Source organism: Marmota marmota, unplaced genomic scaffold (genome assembly GCF_001458135.2).
Source record: "Marmota marmota marmota unplaced genomic scaffold, marMar, whole genome shotgun sequence".
Lineage (NCBI taxonomy): Eukaryota > Metazoa > Chordata > Mammalia > Rodentia > Sciuridae > Marmota > Marmota marmota.
The window spans coordinates 51,820,549-51,838,184 of NW_025999968.1; the positions used below are offsets into that span (position 1 = coordinate 51,820,549).

The following is a 17,636-nucleotide window of genomic DNA, read 5'->3' on the forward strand; positions in this document are numbered from 1 at the left end:
GAACCTTAGAAAAAAATGGAGCAAGAAAGCAAGCAATATTATGGTATTTGCTTCCTTAGGGTCTCTGGGCTGGAGGTCTCCTGCAACAGGGCAAGAGAAAACCATGGTCTCTCTCTCTCTCTCTCCTTTGTATAATTTTTTTTTTTTTTTTTTTTTTTTTGTACTAGGGATTGAACTCAGGGGCACTTAACCTCTGGGTCATATCCTCAGCCACTTTTATATTTTTATTTAGAGACAGGTTCTTGCTGAGTTGCTTAGGACCTTGCTCAGTTGCTGAGGGTGACTTTGAACTCCAATCCTCCTGCCTGACTCCTGAGCTGCTGGGATTACAGGCATGCATCACCACACCTGACTTCAGATTTATTTATTTATTTTTTAAATTATAACATGTACAGAGCAATTGTAGATCCAAACAGACTAAACCTGGCACACCTTAGTCTTCTATGTTGAATAATACCATACAATAGCCAAGACGTAAAAATAAAATAAATCAATAAAATTTCAAAATAACGTCTCTCACACCAGCTCTTTGTGTGTATAGGACATGGTAATTAGCAAGGTATAATCTCTGTAATTTAGGATGGGAACAATTCTCTAACCTCCAGGATACAAAGTGTTCACCCTATTAGCTATTCCAAGGTTATCAGCAAGGCATTTCCCTTTTGGGGGTTTATCTGGGAGTGGAGGGCAAGGTTGAGACAGTGTCTTGCTGTTTCCCAGGCTGCCCTCGAACTCCTTGGCTCAAGCGATCCTCCTGCCTTAATTTCCAGTCATTGGAACTACAGGTGCATGTCACCATGCCCAGCTGATGTTTCCCTTTTTTAAGGAAGGAAACAGACTTTCCTTTCTCTATTCATAAAGCACAAATACTGGGCTTGTCTTCACATCAGAGAAAGAATAGATCAGCTACTCTCTGTTGAATGTAGCTTCTTCTATCAACACTTATTAAGTGATGGCTAAAAATGGACTCATTTTGATCCTCTTCTATTGCATAACATGACAAGATTGTTACAAAAGCACACCCTCTTTTATGTATCCTTAAAAACACTTAAAGTGACCCCAGGTAACCTTTTAGGATGACAGAAATGTTCCCAATTATGATTGAGGTGTGGAGACATGACTGTATACATTTGTCAAAACTCATCAAATCGTGTGCTGAAAACCCGTGAGAGTTTCATTACATGTAAAGTTACCCCAATAAAGTTGCCTTAAAACATCACTAAATCTTTAAATTATGCTTCTTCCCCTTTCCAAAAAGAGAACATTGGGTTTATATTTTCAGTTCCAGTGTCTGGTGAAGTCTGAAGTCCTCCTAGTACCATTCACATATGCAGTGGGCCCCCAGAGGGATGACTGAGTACACACCAAGCAGAAAGATCTCCAAAAGGGAGGCTCCTTGCTCCCCAAATCATTCTTTACTGGAACTAAAAAAATGCACCACCCAGCTAGAAAAAGGAACTTGTCACCAGTTTATTAGAATAACAACCATTAGCATCTACTATATGAGTCATTCTCTCTAATCTTTGTTAAACCCCAGATATGAAGTACGGTCATCTCACTACTTTGCCAAGTCCAAATGTCAGTATGCAGTAGGACTGATATAGAAAGCCAGGTCTGGTTCAGAATTCATGTCCTGTGAAAACACACAACTGTCCCCAGGAATCTGCCTGAACAGAATTCCAACAGGTTGGGACACACAATGAGATGGCAGCTTTTTTCACCCACAAGATTTGACCCTTTGGTCTTGCTATGCATGTGGAAGTCACAGAAAACTGGAGTTAGAGCTTTTATTCTGACAACAGCCAGTTGATTTCAGAGTTACAACTGAAAATAGAAGACCATCAATGCTGCCAGGAGACTTGGTAATAGGGGTTAAAATTCCCAGAGGTAGCTCTGGATTTCAGTGTCTCACAATGGCACAGCAATGCAACTCAGACAAGCAGAGGTAGCATTTCTACTCTGGAAACTCTGTGCTACGTAAGGCCACTGCCACCAACTTCAGAGCTCCCGATGAAGCTCATTTATTCTACAACTCTGTTCCTCTCCACCAGCTGCAATTAACACAAGTGCGCAGATAATATGAAAATAATCTCCTACAGAATGTGCTTGGACAACAGTCATAAACATTACCAGCTCATAAATGTCCTCCTCGGGCTGCGGGATGTAGAACTGCATTTTGTTTTCTATTAGAAATTTCAGACGCAGGTAATGAGCAGAATGATCCAGTTGATGTGTCTGGGACAAAAAGAGAAGAAAACGTCTGTTCAGTAGGAAATAGGAATGACTAGGTGCCCGCCAACATGCGATCACGCCTCCCAGGAACAAAAGAGATTTGTTACTGCAGAGAGGGCGACATTTCTATATTTCTTGTAAGGTTTGCATTCCAAACTCAGAATGAACATTACTGTTCCTTGAACTCATTAGTAAAATTCCATGAGTATCACAGGATTTCATAGAACCAAACAAGTCACATCGTCACTTCTATTTGATTCACTGCGCTGTTTATCACTGGTTTTCAGCAAAAACTACCAAAGAGGCCCCCAGACATAGTTTCACATGTACATGGGTGATTAAAGAAGAGTGAGAAGAAAGAAATATGTATCACAAAAGAAAAAAAATCTGGGCCCAGGCAAAGTTGGTTTTTTAACCAGGTGGAAGGAGGTGGACAGTTATTAACCATTCGTTTGCAAGTGTGTCAGTGTGAATATAGGCATTTGGATTCAGTCGGATGCACTATTCCCCAGTGAGACTCCCTCTGGGTCAGTGCAATAGGCATGTGTCCCACTCTGGAAGCACACCAAATTACTTGATGGAGGAAAAGTATCCTCCCACAGTTAAGGACTGAAATTCCAGGGCTTCTCTTTTGGTCCAGGATGGGTCAATGGATTTTCCCTATCTAAAAAGTCATCCTTGAATTAATTTTTATAAAAAAAGAAATAATGATAACATGATTGTATAAATAATTCCCAAGACACAGTTAAGAAGATATCAGAGGAAAAAGAAAACGCTCTTCAAAATTTTACTTGGCAGTGTGAAAATACATTGCCATAGAGAACATGTTTACATGGAGCAATGTTTTTAAGTGTCATATCTTTTAAAGATACATCCTAAAGTACTAAGAGATGAAGGATGGGATGTTTGGGATTTGCTTCTAAAACAATCCAGACTGTGACTCATCACATTATTCTCTTACTTTATAGGAATCTGAGATTTTTCATCAAATAAATAAAAATCACTTATACTTAAAGCTCTACAGATGAGAATTATTCAAAATAAATGAAACTAATTTTAATTTTAAACTAATTTTAACTGGTTCTACAGGCTTCCCACTTACCCCACCATCCCTCTTCCAAATGTGTAAAAATGTGTCTATGCATATATATGTGTGTGTGTGTGTATATATGTATACTTATGTATATCTAGATATAGATACACACAAAAATATGTATTTCAAGGCTGGATAAACAGCATTCCAACACTTATTTTAATCACATTCACTTAATCAAATCTTGTAAGTGTGCCAGACATGGTGTGAAGTACTGAGAATACAGAAATTAATAAAAAAAAATAAAAAAAAAAACCGCAGTTCTCTGCAGTGTGCATGGCTGGGAGAAGGGGTGAGCAGAAAAGGAGTGGTGGTTTAGCTTTGTAAATATAAACACACATGTAAGACAGGTACCCTATAATATTCCTAAAGCACATTTCTGGAAAGTGGAAATCAGCTGCCCCTGTACACTAAGAAGGATGATAAAGACTCTTTCTATTGGTGATTCCTGAGAACCCCAGTCTGTATCCCATTCCTAGGTATCATGCGAGTTTGAAGCCCATTGAGCTGAACACAAGTGCCATTCAGCTGCCCATTTTCGGCCACCTGGTTTGCATCCTGTTGCAATCTGTATTTGATACCGGATGCTATTGTCAGACAGACCCAGGACTGTTGATGCCAAAGGCAATAATCGGGGATGGATAAACCCAGGGAAGCATAAGACAGAGAAGTTTGAAGAGCGCTACCTACTGCTTGTGGGAGAGATACCAAGACAAATGGACAGCAAAAAGAAATCATACTATTTAGGGTGATAAACAAAAAATGTTTTTTTCCATAAGACAGAAGAGTGGCATATGCTTCCCATCTGCCCAGGTCTTCAATGAAATCATCAATGAGACTAAAGGTCTAGGTCCCAGTCTATTCCAGGCCGAGGTGGAAGGAATACAAATGAAGTTTCATGGGGTCTTAGGAACAGGGACAAATGCACTGGGAAATGTATTTGATATCAGTAATTAAGGATTCTGTGGACACTCTTCATGAGGCTGCCACATACACAGGCCACCTTCAGACCCAAAGAGCAGCCTCTCCTAATAAGACCCTGGTATCTGGAACCTCAGTGTGAGGGAGAGTCTGACCACTGTCAGAGTCCAGAGAGCTTCAGGTAGCCCCAGTGCAGAGTACAGATCCTCATCACCCCCCACCCCCAAATGCTAGCATGCCCGCAGCACCTCTACACTGATACAGAGAAGGTTAAATGCTGGTGTGTTAATTCACATAAGCTGCGCAATACAGCACAGACAGCAAAAGCACGATAAATAGAGCAATGGTAATAAGGGTGATTCTTGCTACACAACCACCCCCCACCCCCACCCCACTATCCAATATAATGGTTTTACTTGAAGTCTAAGAACCCTTCATTTGGCCTGTAAAAGGTTATTCTAAAAACAGGATGCTGGATTAATATTCCAGTGCATCTTCTCACTTTGATAAAAGTTTCTGAATTATGAACCCTTGTAGTCACGGCTGGTTTAAAATAAAGAATGAATCCTAATGAACTAATTAAATCAGGTCATCAGAAATCTCCAGAAGGATTTTGTGCTCCTCAATATCAAGGCAAATAACCAACCATGTTCACAACACGTCTTTGTGCAAAAAGAATTCCAAATGTGAATGAATATTTTAGGATTGTGATTCAAATATGTGACCTGCTTTAGGCTTATTAAACGTTCAAGAAAAAATATCCTAACAAGAGAAATTCAGTTTGGAAATAATTTAAATAGTACAGATTTGTTTCCCAATGTACATTTTCTTGAGTTACTTAGAGAGCACTGGATTCATTTTCAGGCAAGGCAGCTGCAAATTATACCATAAAATAAATAGTATTGCAGAGCAATTTTAGTTTAGTTGGAATAATTTTTTAAAATCAGTATCTTACTACAACTAATTCAAAGAATGAAATAGCAAAACACAATGTAGACGTTTCTGTAAACAGTGCTAGCCATTAAAATAAGTAAGAATGTATTGTTATGGATCTTCTAACCCATCATGTTTTGCTCTTCCACTTCCCTTCGTTTCAGTGAAACTGGTCTGGGAAACATATAAACATGCAGTTACTGAACACAGAAATCCATGCACACACAGAATATGCAAGGTGCTACTGCAGAATTTCCAAAGATATTTTCCTTTGCCTTTCAAGCGACCTTTTATTTTTTAAATGCCAATCATTTTTAGGATATCCAGAGCCACAGACCAACATAGTGAAAGCAAGAAATAAAACAGACACCATGTCACACATGAATAATATCAGTGAATATGAATGAGAGAATTTTTTGCAATTATCTTTATAATTGCAATAATCCAAATAAATTCACTTCTAGGCCCACATGGTTACCTGTTATATTTAATAACAATCATTCAAGTAGCATCTATAACATGAAATGTAGATCTTGAAACATTTACTATACCAGAACTTGACTGGTGATCAGATGGCAGATGGCAAACTGATGGGAAATGATGTGGATCAGAGAGAATAGGAAAGAGAATGAGCTGAATGCAAGAGACAGAAGAAAGAGATTGATTATTAAATATTAGAGGAAGCATCCATTGCCAACATTGAGCATGATAATAATGAAATAAAGACATGCATTCTTATAAGCATCTTTGCTTTCAATCCCTCCTTCAAAAACAAAACAACAACAAAAAACCCCACTCACCATTAGATCAGATCATTAATAACATGTGGCACTGTTCCCCCATTATCTCTTTCCCTCTTAAGAATCAAATCGGTTTCACTAATTACAATAAAGTGTTTTCCAAAGAAGAGGCAAGCTTTAGAAGACACCTGGCTCCAAGCACACGATATAATTTATCCTCCATAGATAATTTTCCAGGGAGCTTCAGTTTCTTAAAGTGTACTGTAAAAGTTTTACATTTTTAAATTCATGACATGTACACTTGTTCCACAGCATGTTCTTTGTTTTTGTTTGTAGGTTTGGGGAAAAGAAATGAAGACTTGGGGAATAATTGCAGGACAGCCTTTTATTGTTGGAGAAAGGGACTTGTACCTTAATGATGCCATCAGAAACATTCAAGTGGCAGAAATAAATATCTTATAGAGGAAGACAAACTGGCAGTTAAAATGTCATCTTTCATTGTCTTAGTTTTTACCAAAGGTAAAGCTTGAAAAGTATCTAAAATTGGGCCAATCATTCATTGCTCTTCTCACTGATCAGTTTCCAAGCAATCAATGGTTGCCAGAAAAGCATGGCTTAATCTTTGATTCCTGGTGGAGTCTAAAGACGATGAGCACAGATCACTGCAAGTCTATGCTATGCCCTGCAAACACCTCCCAGGCTTTGGCTTCTACAAAAAAGTCCAGAGTCCTGCTTCTAACACCTTCAGCTACAGATCTGAGAATAACTCCCACAGCTCTGCAGAATATTAAGAGCTAGTTAAAGAACTGTGCTTCTATAAATAAAAGAATGCAGAAATCCTCAATAAGCCAATTTTGCTAAAAAATTAAAATGAACAATTATGAACAGATGTCATTATCTTTAAAAGTTAGAACTCACTTACATGAAGCCATCAAAGTATGCGTAAGGTGACAAAATTTATTTTTAACATCTACATGGGGGCTGATTTTAGCTTGTCCTGAAACCAGTGTCTGTTCCACTTGCCCTCCACACAAGACTACTTGAAAGGCTTATTTGCACTGGACTGTTACATTTCCCCCACTCATAGGAAGAGCCATATTTTCTCCTTAAAAGGGCTCTCTTAATTTGTTTCTTTAAAAACACATACATTGATCATAGAACTACAAAGGTTCTTTGTGAGTGAAAGTTATTCAATATTTACAAATTGAGGATTGAATGAAGACGTCTCATCCGTTCAACTTTTTTGAGAATAGAATGATAGAAGTGTTTTCTGCTTGCCCTTTTTTAGTCCCAGTAAATACTAATCCACTCTCCTGAGAATATACTCTGGATTCTTCTGAGTCTTATGGACTGTCCTTGCTGAAGAGTGGCCCAGGTTCTTAAGAGTTTTTGTGACTGCCCAGTAGCACACCGGGAAACTCCCAGGTTTGGAGCACCCACTAGGCTCAGTCAAGGTACCGAGGCTCTCTGAGACTCCCTTTCTCCACCTGTAAAATGGGCAAGTAACTGCTCTTTCTTAGACTTGATGTGACTACTCAATAAAACCATCTCGAAGCTGTTGCTTTGGTAAAAATAAAAAGAGGCACATAATGCCCTCACTCAAGGGTATTCATCTGGTTGTTCTCCAGGGGGGAAAAAAATGAAACCAGGTTCACCTTGAAAAAGGTATTTCTATAGCTTAAGGTGAAAGGTGAGGAATGGAGTTCAATCAAAAACAAAAACAAGCCAACAGACCCACAACAGGCTAATTTTGTGTTCACATTAAGAATTTCCCAGCACAGAGGTCAAACTTGCTCTCCCTTTAGTTTTTCTCTTCTTTCAAGATGCCTATGATGTATCAATTGCTGACTAAAGGGCAGGCACAAAACAGTATCCATAATATGACCTTACTAAATATGTGTATGTGTAGGAAAAAAAATAGAAGAACGAATATTGAAATGTTTACTGTGGTTATTTTTGAATTTTGTAAATAAGGTCCTGAATAGCACGGTGATGTGCTGTCTTGTTCTTAGATTTTCCAAAATATAAGGATGTAATATTGCAAAAAACACACACATTTTGAAAGAAGTTAGAAGAGTTCCTTCCCTCCCAGAGGGGAAGTTCCTCCAAGATTATTATGCATATCATCCTAAAGGCAGGCAAAAGGCAGCTCTGAAATGAAATGGAAATGGGTTTTAAGTGCTGCCTCCTTCTATACGACCAAGTTTCCATATGTACCTTAGAAGAGTCCTTTGCTTCATTCTGCTTTTCTCAGGGAAACAATCTAAAGTAGCTCCATACCTTGCAGATGAGCTCCAGGGTGTCCCGTGCAGTGTCACCTGGCCGGACGACGGTCAGAGCTGGCTGATTATTGGGCAGACAGAACCAGGAAGGACTGAAATATTCGTGGACCCAAATGTCGCAGTCAGGATTATGCTGGTGGACACTAGGTAAGACCACTTCTTTCTCCCTCTGTAATAGAAGTCAGGTCAGCAGAGCTGCAGCTGTCAGCCTCTCACATCCCAAGGCCCCAGATTTTGCACACAGGGATTATCTAGTGCCAGGAAGTCAGCCCAGGGCAGAAGAGGTGGCAGTGGTGGGAGGCAGGGGAACCCTTGGTGAGAGAGAAACTATTGAGAAAGGAGCATTGTCTGGAGCAGGGCAGGAAGAACTTGGCCCCAGGCATTCAAAGTCAAGCAAGACATGAATAAGTAAGTACTGAAATTTGGAAGAAAGAAACAGGCCACCTAATCAGTTCAACTTTAGTGCTATTATTTCTTCCACAAAAACATTTTAAGTTTTGGGCCAAAAACTTCAATTAAGAATATGTGCCATGTGAAATTTATACTTCAAAGCAACAATGATGCCTCAAGGGAACTTGTTCATAAAGATAATGTTCCGGCATTACATAATGATAGGTAATGTTGTTTCTGTATAATCCTTGGACAATTCTGGGAAAGGGAGAGCTTTACTTTCGAGATGAACTTCTAAGATTAGAGGAGGGGCCTCATAGCAACCTCCTACAGGCCACTGAGATGGCTCTGCCCCCCCACCGCTCTGCCCCCTGTGGCTCCTCCCCTATGGCTTTGCCCCTAAGGCTCTGCCCCCTATGGCTCCACCCCACCACTCTGCCCACTATCCAGTTAAGCCTGAGGATTGGGGAGGACCACCAAGCGCTGGAGTGTCTGGAGCAAAGTATCATTCAACAGCTACATTAAACTTCACACTAAAAAGCTGAATTAGAAAATGCTCCAGAGGTTGATGAAATGTTAGGAACCCAGTGAAATAATGAAGGAATGAATTATGTTAGATTTCAGCAATGTAAACATGATATCAACAGTTTATATGCCAAGTAGCATGCCTTCATTATTGTTTATAACCAGGCCACTGGTGGGTAAATACATGTCTACAAATTACCAAGAACAAGACCATATCAGAAAATTACAAGAAGGAACAAATTTCCAAATACAGGCTGAGAGGTGGTAACATAATGATTTCCATACATAAAAAGGATCCAAGGATGGGGGAAATGTTTCAGTAAAGGCCACTAAACTAAGCCCAGTTGCAGAAGATAATTTCTGTCTTTGAACATTGTTGCTTTCACAGATAAGTTGGACCCCAGGGAAAGAGCTGTCAAAAAGCAATCAACTTGACTACATCCCATTAACTATAATTGGAATCTTCCAATGCTGCTCCCACGTGCCACATCAAAAAAGTGCCCCTTAGCACTGGATTAGCCCAAGTTTTGCAGCTAAACTGCTCTTTGAGAATGAGGCATGCTATCCACAAAGTGGGATAAATACAGAGGTGTCCTGAAAAGTTGGAAAATCCAGAAAGCTAAACAGAAATTCAAAGAAAAAAACCTTTGGTTTCCACCTTCTCTGTGTGGGAGAGGATGTACCATCCTTAAAAATATGTAAAAATGTGTTAGATGAGTTGGCCAATCAGAGCTGACCAACTAAATATGTAAAACCATAAACCAACTAAATATGTAAACCATAAACCAACTAAATATGTAAAAACCATGCTTGTGTTACAGAGAGGCACAACAAATACCGATGCTCAATGAGAGGACCCTGACTGGAATTTTTTTTTTTTTTTTTTTGGTAGCAGAAATTGAACTCAACAGTGCTTAGCCACTGAGCCACATCCCCAGCCATTTTCATATATTATTTAGAGACAGCGTCTCACTAGGTTGCTTACAGCCTCGCTCAATTGCTGAAGCTGGCTTTGAACCTATGATCTTCCTGCCTCAGCCTCCAAGCTACTGGTATTAGAGGTGTGCACCATCACACCTGGCCTAGTTGTATTCCCAGTATGTCATAATCCACAAACTGCTTGAGTACAAAAGAAAGAAAAGCCACCTGCTGTCACTTTACTCTCTTTCCCGCCTAGAGCCAGAACTCTCCACTGCACTCTGGTTTCTGAGGCTTGGCTCCTTCTAGAATATGGGGCCATGCCACTGCTGACACTGCTTGGCAACCCAGAGCTGAATTCCATCATCCGAAGTTAGAGAACCAGAGAACCTTACCAAGGTAATGTCCTCAACACCAAAACCCCCAAAGAGGCCATTGGTATGACTACTAGGGTCTTGAAAACTAGAGATGTCCATTTATTTAGAAGTGGAAAAATGTGGCCAAGGGGGGGGGAAAATCAATACCTTTATGGACTTTCAATCAGAGCCGTTTAAAAGTCCCTATTAAACCCAAGTGCAAGGTTAAACCAAGTCTGTGAATCTTTAATTGAATACTTGACTTGGGAGGCAGATGCATTTTTTAAAAAGAACATACTATCAGAACATTTCTTTGGAATTAATGGAAGCAAAATAGCATGTGTGGGCAGAGTGAGGGCAATAAGAACTTACCTCCTGGGAATAGAAGTTGTACATAAAAAGGAATTAGCAATGACATAAAATATTCAGCTAACTCAGAACTCAAATTTCCTCTCATATTCTAGTCGGAAACTTTCACATCAAATGATAAGTCTGGAAAATGTTATGTCAGCAGGAGAATGTTCTTATCGACAAGTTTTAAACATGAAATGATTTTCCATCGCTCGTTGGCCTGTTATATAACTTTTCAAAAAAACTGATTATTTCAGTTTTTCATATTGAGTCTACTTAATTTTAGTAGCCCGAGAAACCATGCATCGTGCACATGTTGATGTACTCGTGGTACTTTTAGAAAAGGAACACGTGTTTATTTTTACCTTGCCATCTGGAACAATGTCATCAAATATTCCCTCTAAAGATTTCTTTACAGCGTCAGTTCCCTCTCCAAACACCTGCACATACAAAAGTATCATCTTCAGAAGAAACCCAGGCATTGGGGCGAATGAAGCATGGACAATGGACAAGGTTATGAAAGAACATAACAGTAATTTTCAGGTACTCCTACACCAAATCCCAAAGCAAGTAACACATTTATGGTACCAGATTGTGAAAGCCATGTTCCCACACCTTTAACCATTCAAACACAAACAAAACAAAAATAAATTGCTTTTAGATCTGGATAATTTGTCTCTAAATCTGAAGAAAATAAACTTGCAAAGGAAAATAACTAGATTCATTCACAATGAATGAATTCTGCCTTATATACCTGATCAGGTATTTACAAAGAATAATGTTTACTTTTATTACTTTCTGAAGTAAGACCTGAGAAGATATTTATAGTTTGTTACTGCAAAATGGCAGAAAAAAATTTTTTTTTTAATAGAGAACTGCCTATTCTTTGAAATTTAATGAATCCTGCTAACTTAAAGATACCATGAAAACCACAATAGGGTACCAATACCACTAGGTAGTCAATACCCCAACACATGGACACAAGGAATTTTATGTATTGGCTCTAAAATAAGCAAGTATCATCAGGATAATTTGGGACATGATTAAGAATAAGCTTTTCCTCCAGTGCATAGGTAGACTACAGAAACATGTACATTTTTTCTCTTTCAAAGTACTAGATCACGAGTAAATTTCTATCAGAATGTTCATGGCTAAGCAGGAAGTTTTTAAAAACTCTTACTTTAAGAAAAAATATTTTTTCTTAAAAAAGAGTTTTTAAACAAGAATTATTTATAAGACATTACATTGTCCTTTTGATATGGAGGGAAAAAAACTGAGAACATTCTCTCAAATTTATTTAAATCCAATCCCATATTTCAAGAGCAATGAGCTCCAACAACCTGGGGCCAAAAAAGCAGAACCACATGAATCAAGAACTTTGATCAAACACAAGTCCAACTGGGAGTTCCTGACCCATATGTATAGCAGGTCTGAGTGAATCATCTGTAATGACACAGGATGGGGGCCAAACGACACCCAAGTTTCCCAAAAGGATGGGTGAAACGCTGATTGTTCATATCCTGCTCTTGCAAGCTTATAGAGAACTATCAAAATCTTGTGTGACTGTTCTGATAAGCCACTGACTTCCAGTTATTTTTTAGATTCATATAAGAGCAAAGCCCATGGGAGCAAACTCAATGTACTCTCTCCTCAAAGACCACAGAGCAAACTGAAAATCCTTCAGGCTCACAGTCCCTCATCTTCTGCTCATCTGGTCTCCTGCAGGCTCCATCTCCACTGCTGGTTGGCCACATCAGCTATCAGGATTTAGCTCCTTTCAAACTTTGTTCTTAAGGGAATCCTCCTATCAAGCCAGCCAAGGTCCTCCCACTTTGTGTAAGGGCACAGTGGGAATGTGTCACATAGGCATTCTGGTCATGACTTCCCAAATGTTTGACGCCGCTTATCCATCAGGAATCAGATGTTCTCCTTCTTCCAAAAAGACTATAAATACTCAGGGTCCTATAGTCCTTAAAATCTAAAGTGGCCTTGGCTAGTAAAGCAACAAGATCAGTGGGGAAGAACAGGGCCACAGTGTATGGCTACGAGGGGGCCCACACGGCACCCATCCAGGTTGGGCTGAGATCCCTTTCCACCCCTTGTCCCTGAGTAGGAGGGGTCACAGTGGTGAGTGTGCACTCTCAGATTCCTGGCTCCTCATTCCCAAAAGCAGAGAAGTGCCCACTCCATGTCAACCCCAGAAAGTCAAGGGCACAGAGATAATCCAATCACCCCGAAGCCTGCCTTGGAGCCTGCACCACTGGCAGCTGAACTAGCCTGTCCTTAGGTGCCCGTTTGGCTTCCTCATTAAGCCCTGCTTTTTTTCTGAAGACTCAAGATGAATTGTGCACTTTCAGTAGGTCTATAATTAACCACAGTTTGGAGAGGATGCAGGTGGGAGATAGACTAATAGCAGAGTTCAATGTTATGGGTGTACATTATCTATTAAAAGTGTCTCCATGACTAACTTCATGTCAACTAGTTGGTTGTAAGTAGCACTCAGTGTCAATAAAGGAACAACACACATCTCCCATCAAGGTGGCCACAGAAGCCATCTGCAGGTTTCCTTTCCGTCCACTCTGGAACTTACCTGATTGATGCTGGGGCGTCCCTGCTTCTTTTTGGAGGTAGTGTCCAGACCCCAAAGAGAAGAAAACCTGCTCCTTCTCTTGCTAGCAGATCTGGACATGGCCTGAGTACGTCTTCTCACTCCAGTTTCACCTGTACGGGCTGCCACCTAATGATAGCAAGGACAAGTGGCATAAGAGATCTGTCAGGATGGCCACCTGTTCCTTGAGGTCCCCACTTAGTCCTGCCCTTCAAAACCCTTCCTCCCTCTTAGCGGTCAGCAATGACCCCCCTGCTCAAAGCGTCTATCCACGACTCACACACATGGGAACTTTCAGGCTGTTCATGGATTCAAAATGGAAATGAAAGGTTGGCAGACCCGACCACTCTATGAAATCATCAGCAAAGATATATAAAAGAGTCATAAAATAATATGTGTTGTTTCCAAGAACAGATGTCCTTCTGGTCACAGGTTTGAACTACAGCATCCAGTTTAATGAGCCATGTTTTCTACAGAGTCTCCCCAAATGCTACAGAGCTATTTCTGCATTCTAAAGAAAAATGGTGCTGAAGGTCAGCAAAACTAGCAGAAAGACAGCAGACTTTGGTTCCTGTGATTCCATATTAAATCTCCTCTTTTAGCTCTCCCAGAATACAAAATTAGGCAAGTGAGATTGCCCCCCTCCAAGTGCCTGTTGTCTTTTCTCCCTCAGCCAGAGAACCCCAAATCTACTTGAGCACATGACCAGGAAGTCAAACTTGACTTGCTTGCCTTGAGCAGGCCACGGCCTTGTGACTAGGTTCCCAGTCAATGGGACATAAGTAGAAAAACTCTTTGCAGCTTCCAGTGGTGGTCCTCAAAAGAAGGGGGCTGTCTGTCATCCATGGGGTTATCTAGAATGTCAGGTGCAACTCTTCTCCAGAATGGCAGAATAAGAAAGAAGGGAGCCGTGTTATTGAAGAAGGTGAAGCCACAGTCCTGATTTCCAGAACTTACATGTTCTAAGTGTAGGTGAACAGGAAATAAAACTTGCATTGTTTTTCTTTTTTTAAAGAAGATATTTGCGAGGTACCAGCCACCCAGAGAGACATTTCAGGAGGGAACACCCCAAATTTAAAACTCCCACTGTGATTATTGATTATTAATAATTATTAATAATTAATAATTATTTAATTATTGATTAAATCTCACTGAAGATGCCCTAAAGTCCTTCCAGGCAGAACCTCCAGGCTTGACCTTTATCCTACAGGTCGTGAGCAGAGTCCCAGGAACTTCAGGGAACCTCTGCCAACAGGTCTCAGCAGGCCACCCACAGGCTCTCCTTTCAAAGAAGGGCGTGGCAGGAGGTCTAGCGAGTCAGACTTGAATTGAAACCACCCCTCCTTCACTGCTGGAGGGATCTTGGAACCCACTAGTCTCAATCCCATGGGGGTGGCTCCCACAGGACAGATGCCAGCTGGCAGCAGCTGGGGATGAGACAGCACATTGGCAACCTGGCACACCTCTGAGGGTCTTCAGACACAGAAAACCCACAAGGAGACTGGCAAGCGGACCCCACGTGTGCTAAAAGCAAGTCAAAACAGCTTCTCTGCTGGGTGTGAGGGAGATGTTTTTTGGTCCTAAATGAAAACAGGAAGATTAAGTGCAGAGAGCTTGCATGTCCCCAGGTTGGCACGTGAAAAGCCCAGATGGTGGCATTAGAAACCTGGTAGCCAAGACACCAGCGAGAGCTTTCATCTCAGTCTAAGATAATTCTGGAGGTGTTCTGGGGAACAAAACTCGCAAAACAAAAAGCACCATTAAATATGGAAAAATTTTCTCTTCCCTATTTTCACCACACTCCATGTTAAAGGTAAACAAAGGTAAACTGAATAAATGGCTCTAAATTTTAAAATTCTAGAGAAAAAAAAATCCTGTTTGATCTCATGTTTCTGTACCTACTTATAAACAGGAAAATCCAGGTTCAGATTCACATATGTACTATAGAGTCAACCTCCTGTATCCATGAATTCAATCAACCTCACATTGAAAATACTCAGAAATGCCGGGCATGGTGGCGCACACCTGTAATTCCAGTGACTTAGGAGGTTGAAGCAGGAGGATTGCAAATGCAAAGCCAGCCTCAGCAACTTAGCAAGACCCTAAGCAATTTGGTGAGACCCTGTCTCAAAATTTTAAAATAAATAAATAGGGCTGGGACATGGCTCAGTGGTAAAGTGCCCTTGGGTTAAAAAGGGGTGGGGGGAGAAAGAAAGAAACTATTCAGGAAAAATATTTCACCTGCACTAAACATTATGTCTGGACTTTCCTCCTCATTATCATTCCCTAAGTAATCCAGTATGACAATTATTTACATAGCATTTACATTGCAGTAGGTATTATAAGTCATCTAAAGATGATTTAAAGTATATGGGAAAATGGGCAGCAGGTATATGGTAGGTTACATGCAAACACTACATCATTTTTATAAGGGACTTGAGCATTCCCAGATCCTGGAACCTTCCTCGGCAGACACTGAGGGATGAATGTATGAATATCTGTTATGCTGTTTACTTCCACTATCCAAAACTGCATGCACTTATTTCTTATCCAACTCTCCCATATGAACAATTGGAGAGGGCCTTTGTGCTATTTAATGTTATAACCCTCATCATAAAGACACTAACTGGCCAGGTGCAGTGATGCACACCTGGAATCCCAGCCGCTCGGAAGGCTGAGACAGAAAGGTTGTTCCAAGCCAGCCTCAGCAATTTAACAAGGCCCTAAGCAACTCAGTGAAACCCTGTCTCTAAATAAAAATATAAAAAGGGCTGGGGATGTGGCACAGTGGTTAAGAACCTCTGGGTTCAATCCCCAGTAACAACAACAACAACAAAAGATAGTAACTGACCTGTGACATCAAATGTTGATTGACTACATAAATAGAGGTCAAAGGGCAAGTAGCTTGGTGATGTCCAAAAGTAACTCCTCCAACTTTAGGGAATAAAAAGAGCATGAAGGAGAAATTAAAACACCTACAGATATTCTGAGTGGCCAGCTGACCATTTAGTCTAGTCTGTTTGAATGTTCCTATAGCAACTATTCACAACTACTGGAGCCCTGTACATCACAAAAGTAACCACTACCCTCAAGACAATAACAACTCCAAATGAGCAAAGGGACGTAGAAAAAAGGCTGGCAGAAGAACACTGGGACAGAGCTCAACAGTTTCTCAATGATCTGCCCAGACAAAGGCTCCCTTTGTGGCCAGCACCTGATTACTCTATCATTCAGCTCATCTGTGCAAACAAGAACAATGATAACCTTTTTTCAAAGAGTACAGCGGGGACCCTTCAGTTAATTACAGCAAATCACTCAGCATTGAGAGAAGCTGTCCCAGTGAATGGGGCTTCCATTGTAGCTCCAAACCCTCCCCTGGCCCTGTTGCCCTGCCACCCCTTCTCCCACCACCCTAACTTAAAAAGAGAGAGAGAGAAAAAAAAAAAAAAACACTTCAGGACAAAGGCTAAATTGAAGAATGTTTTGACTGGGGGTGGAGTCGGGAGGGAGATCCCTGGGGTCAGATGACAAAAAGAAGAGGGATGAAATAAGGGTCCAAAATCCGGACTGAAAAATTCCCTGCCCAGGAAGCTCCCTAGGAGCTAACACAGGGAGCAGGAACAGAGACCCAACAGAGCCACCTAACTGGATCTGTCTCAAGTGAAACTCCTCATGAAAAAGAAAGTTGGCAAGGACACATAAGCACCGAGATTTGTGACACTGGAGCAACTGGCAAGAAAAAAGGAACAGGGAATTAAATATCTTTCTTTAACATTACTGACAAAAAAAATCTCACTAACTCTCTTATGCTTAGGCCAAATTTTAATAGCTTGCCACCCAAAGAAAAGGACACACAGGTCACAAACCCTGAGGTGGAGGAAATGAGGTCTTAAGATAAATTACAGAGCAGGAAAACAGTGCCTTTCACTTTGTCCATCTCCTAGAGGTTAGCTCCAATGGCATGGAAGAAAATAATTAAAGCATACAAGTTTTGGTAGAATGTAAAGTTATTTTCTCCAAATTTCATCAATCCACAGTAAAAGGGAGGGAGCTTTGTGGACGCTCTGACACCAGAAGCTCTCAGTAAAAAACGCTCCCTGGATGAGGGCCTTCTGACAAGGAGGTAAAAAAGAATTCTCATCCACTTTTTTTGAAGAACAAACTCAAAGAAACCAACCTAGATCATGCCATAAACTGAGAACTGTTTGCAAGACTTATTCATTATAGCACTTATACCACTATTGCTTAAAAAAAAAAAAAAAAAAAAAAAAAAAAAAAAAAAAAAAA

At 40.5% G+C, this 17,636-nt stretch overlaps 1 protein-coding gene across 1 annotated transcript in view; it reads right to left on the minus strand.

Annotated features, from left to right (window-relative positions):
• Tiam1 (TIAM Rac1 associated GEF 1) overlaps positions 1-17,636 on the minus strand; it is a 182,295-nt gene that overhangs the window by 69,759 nt on the left and 94,900 nt on the right. Inside the window, exons 8-12 of the mRNA XM_048803941.1 lie at positions 14,558-14,776; positions 13,332-13,478; positions 11,107-11,181; positions 8,200-8,370; positions 2,131-2,235 (exon numbers count right to left, since the gene is read on the minus strand). Coding sequence (XP_048659898.1) covers positions 2,131-2,235; positions 8,200-8,370; positions 11,107-11,181; positions 13,332-13,478; positions 14,558-14,776 — 717 coding nt within the window. The remainder of the gene's footprint in view (positions 1-2,130; positions 2,236-8,199; positions 8,371-11,106; positions 11,182-13,331; positions 13,479-14,557; positions 14,777-17,636) is intronic.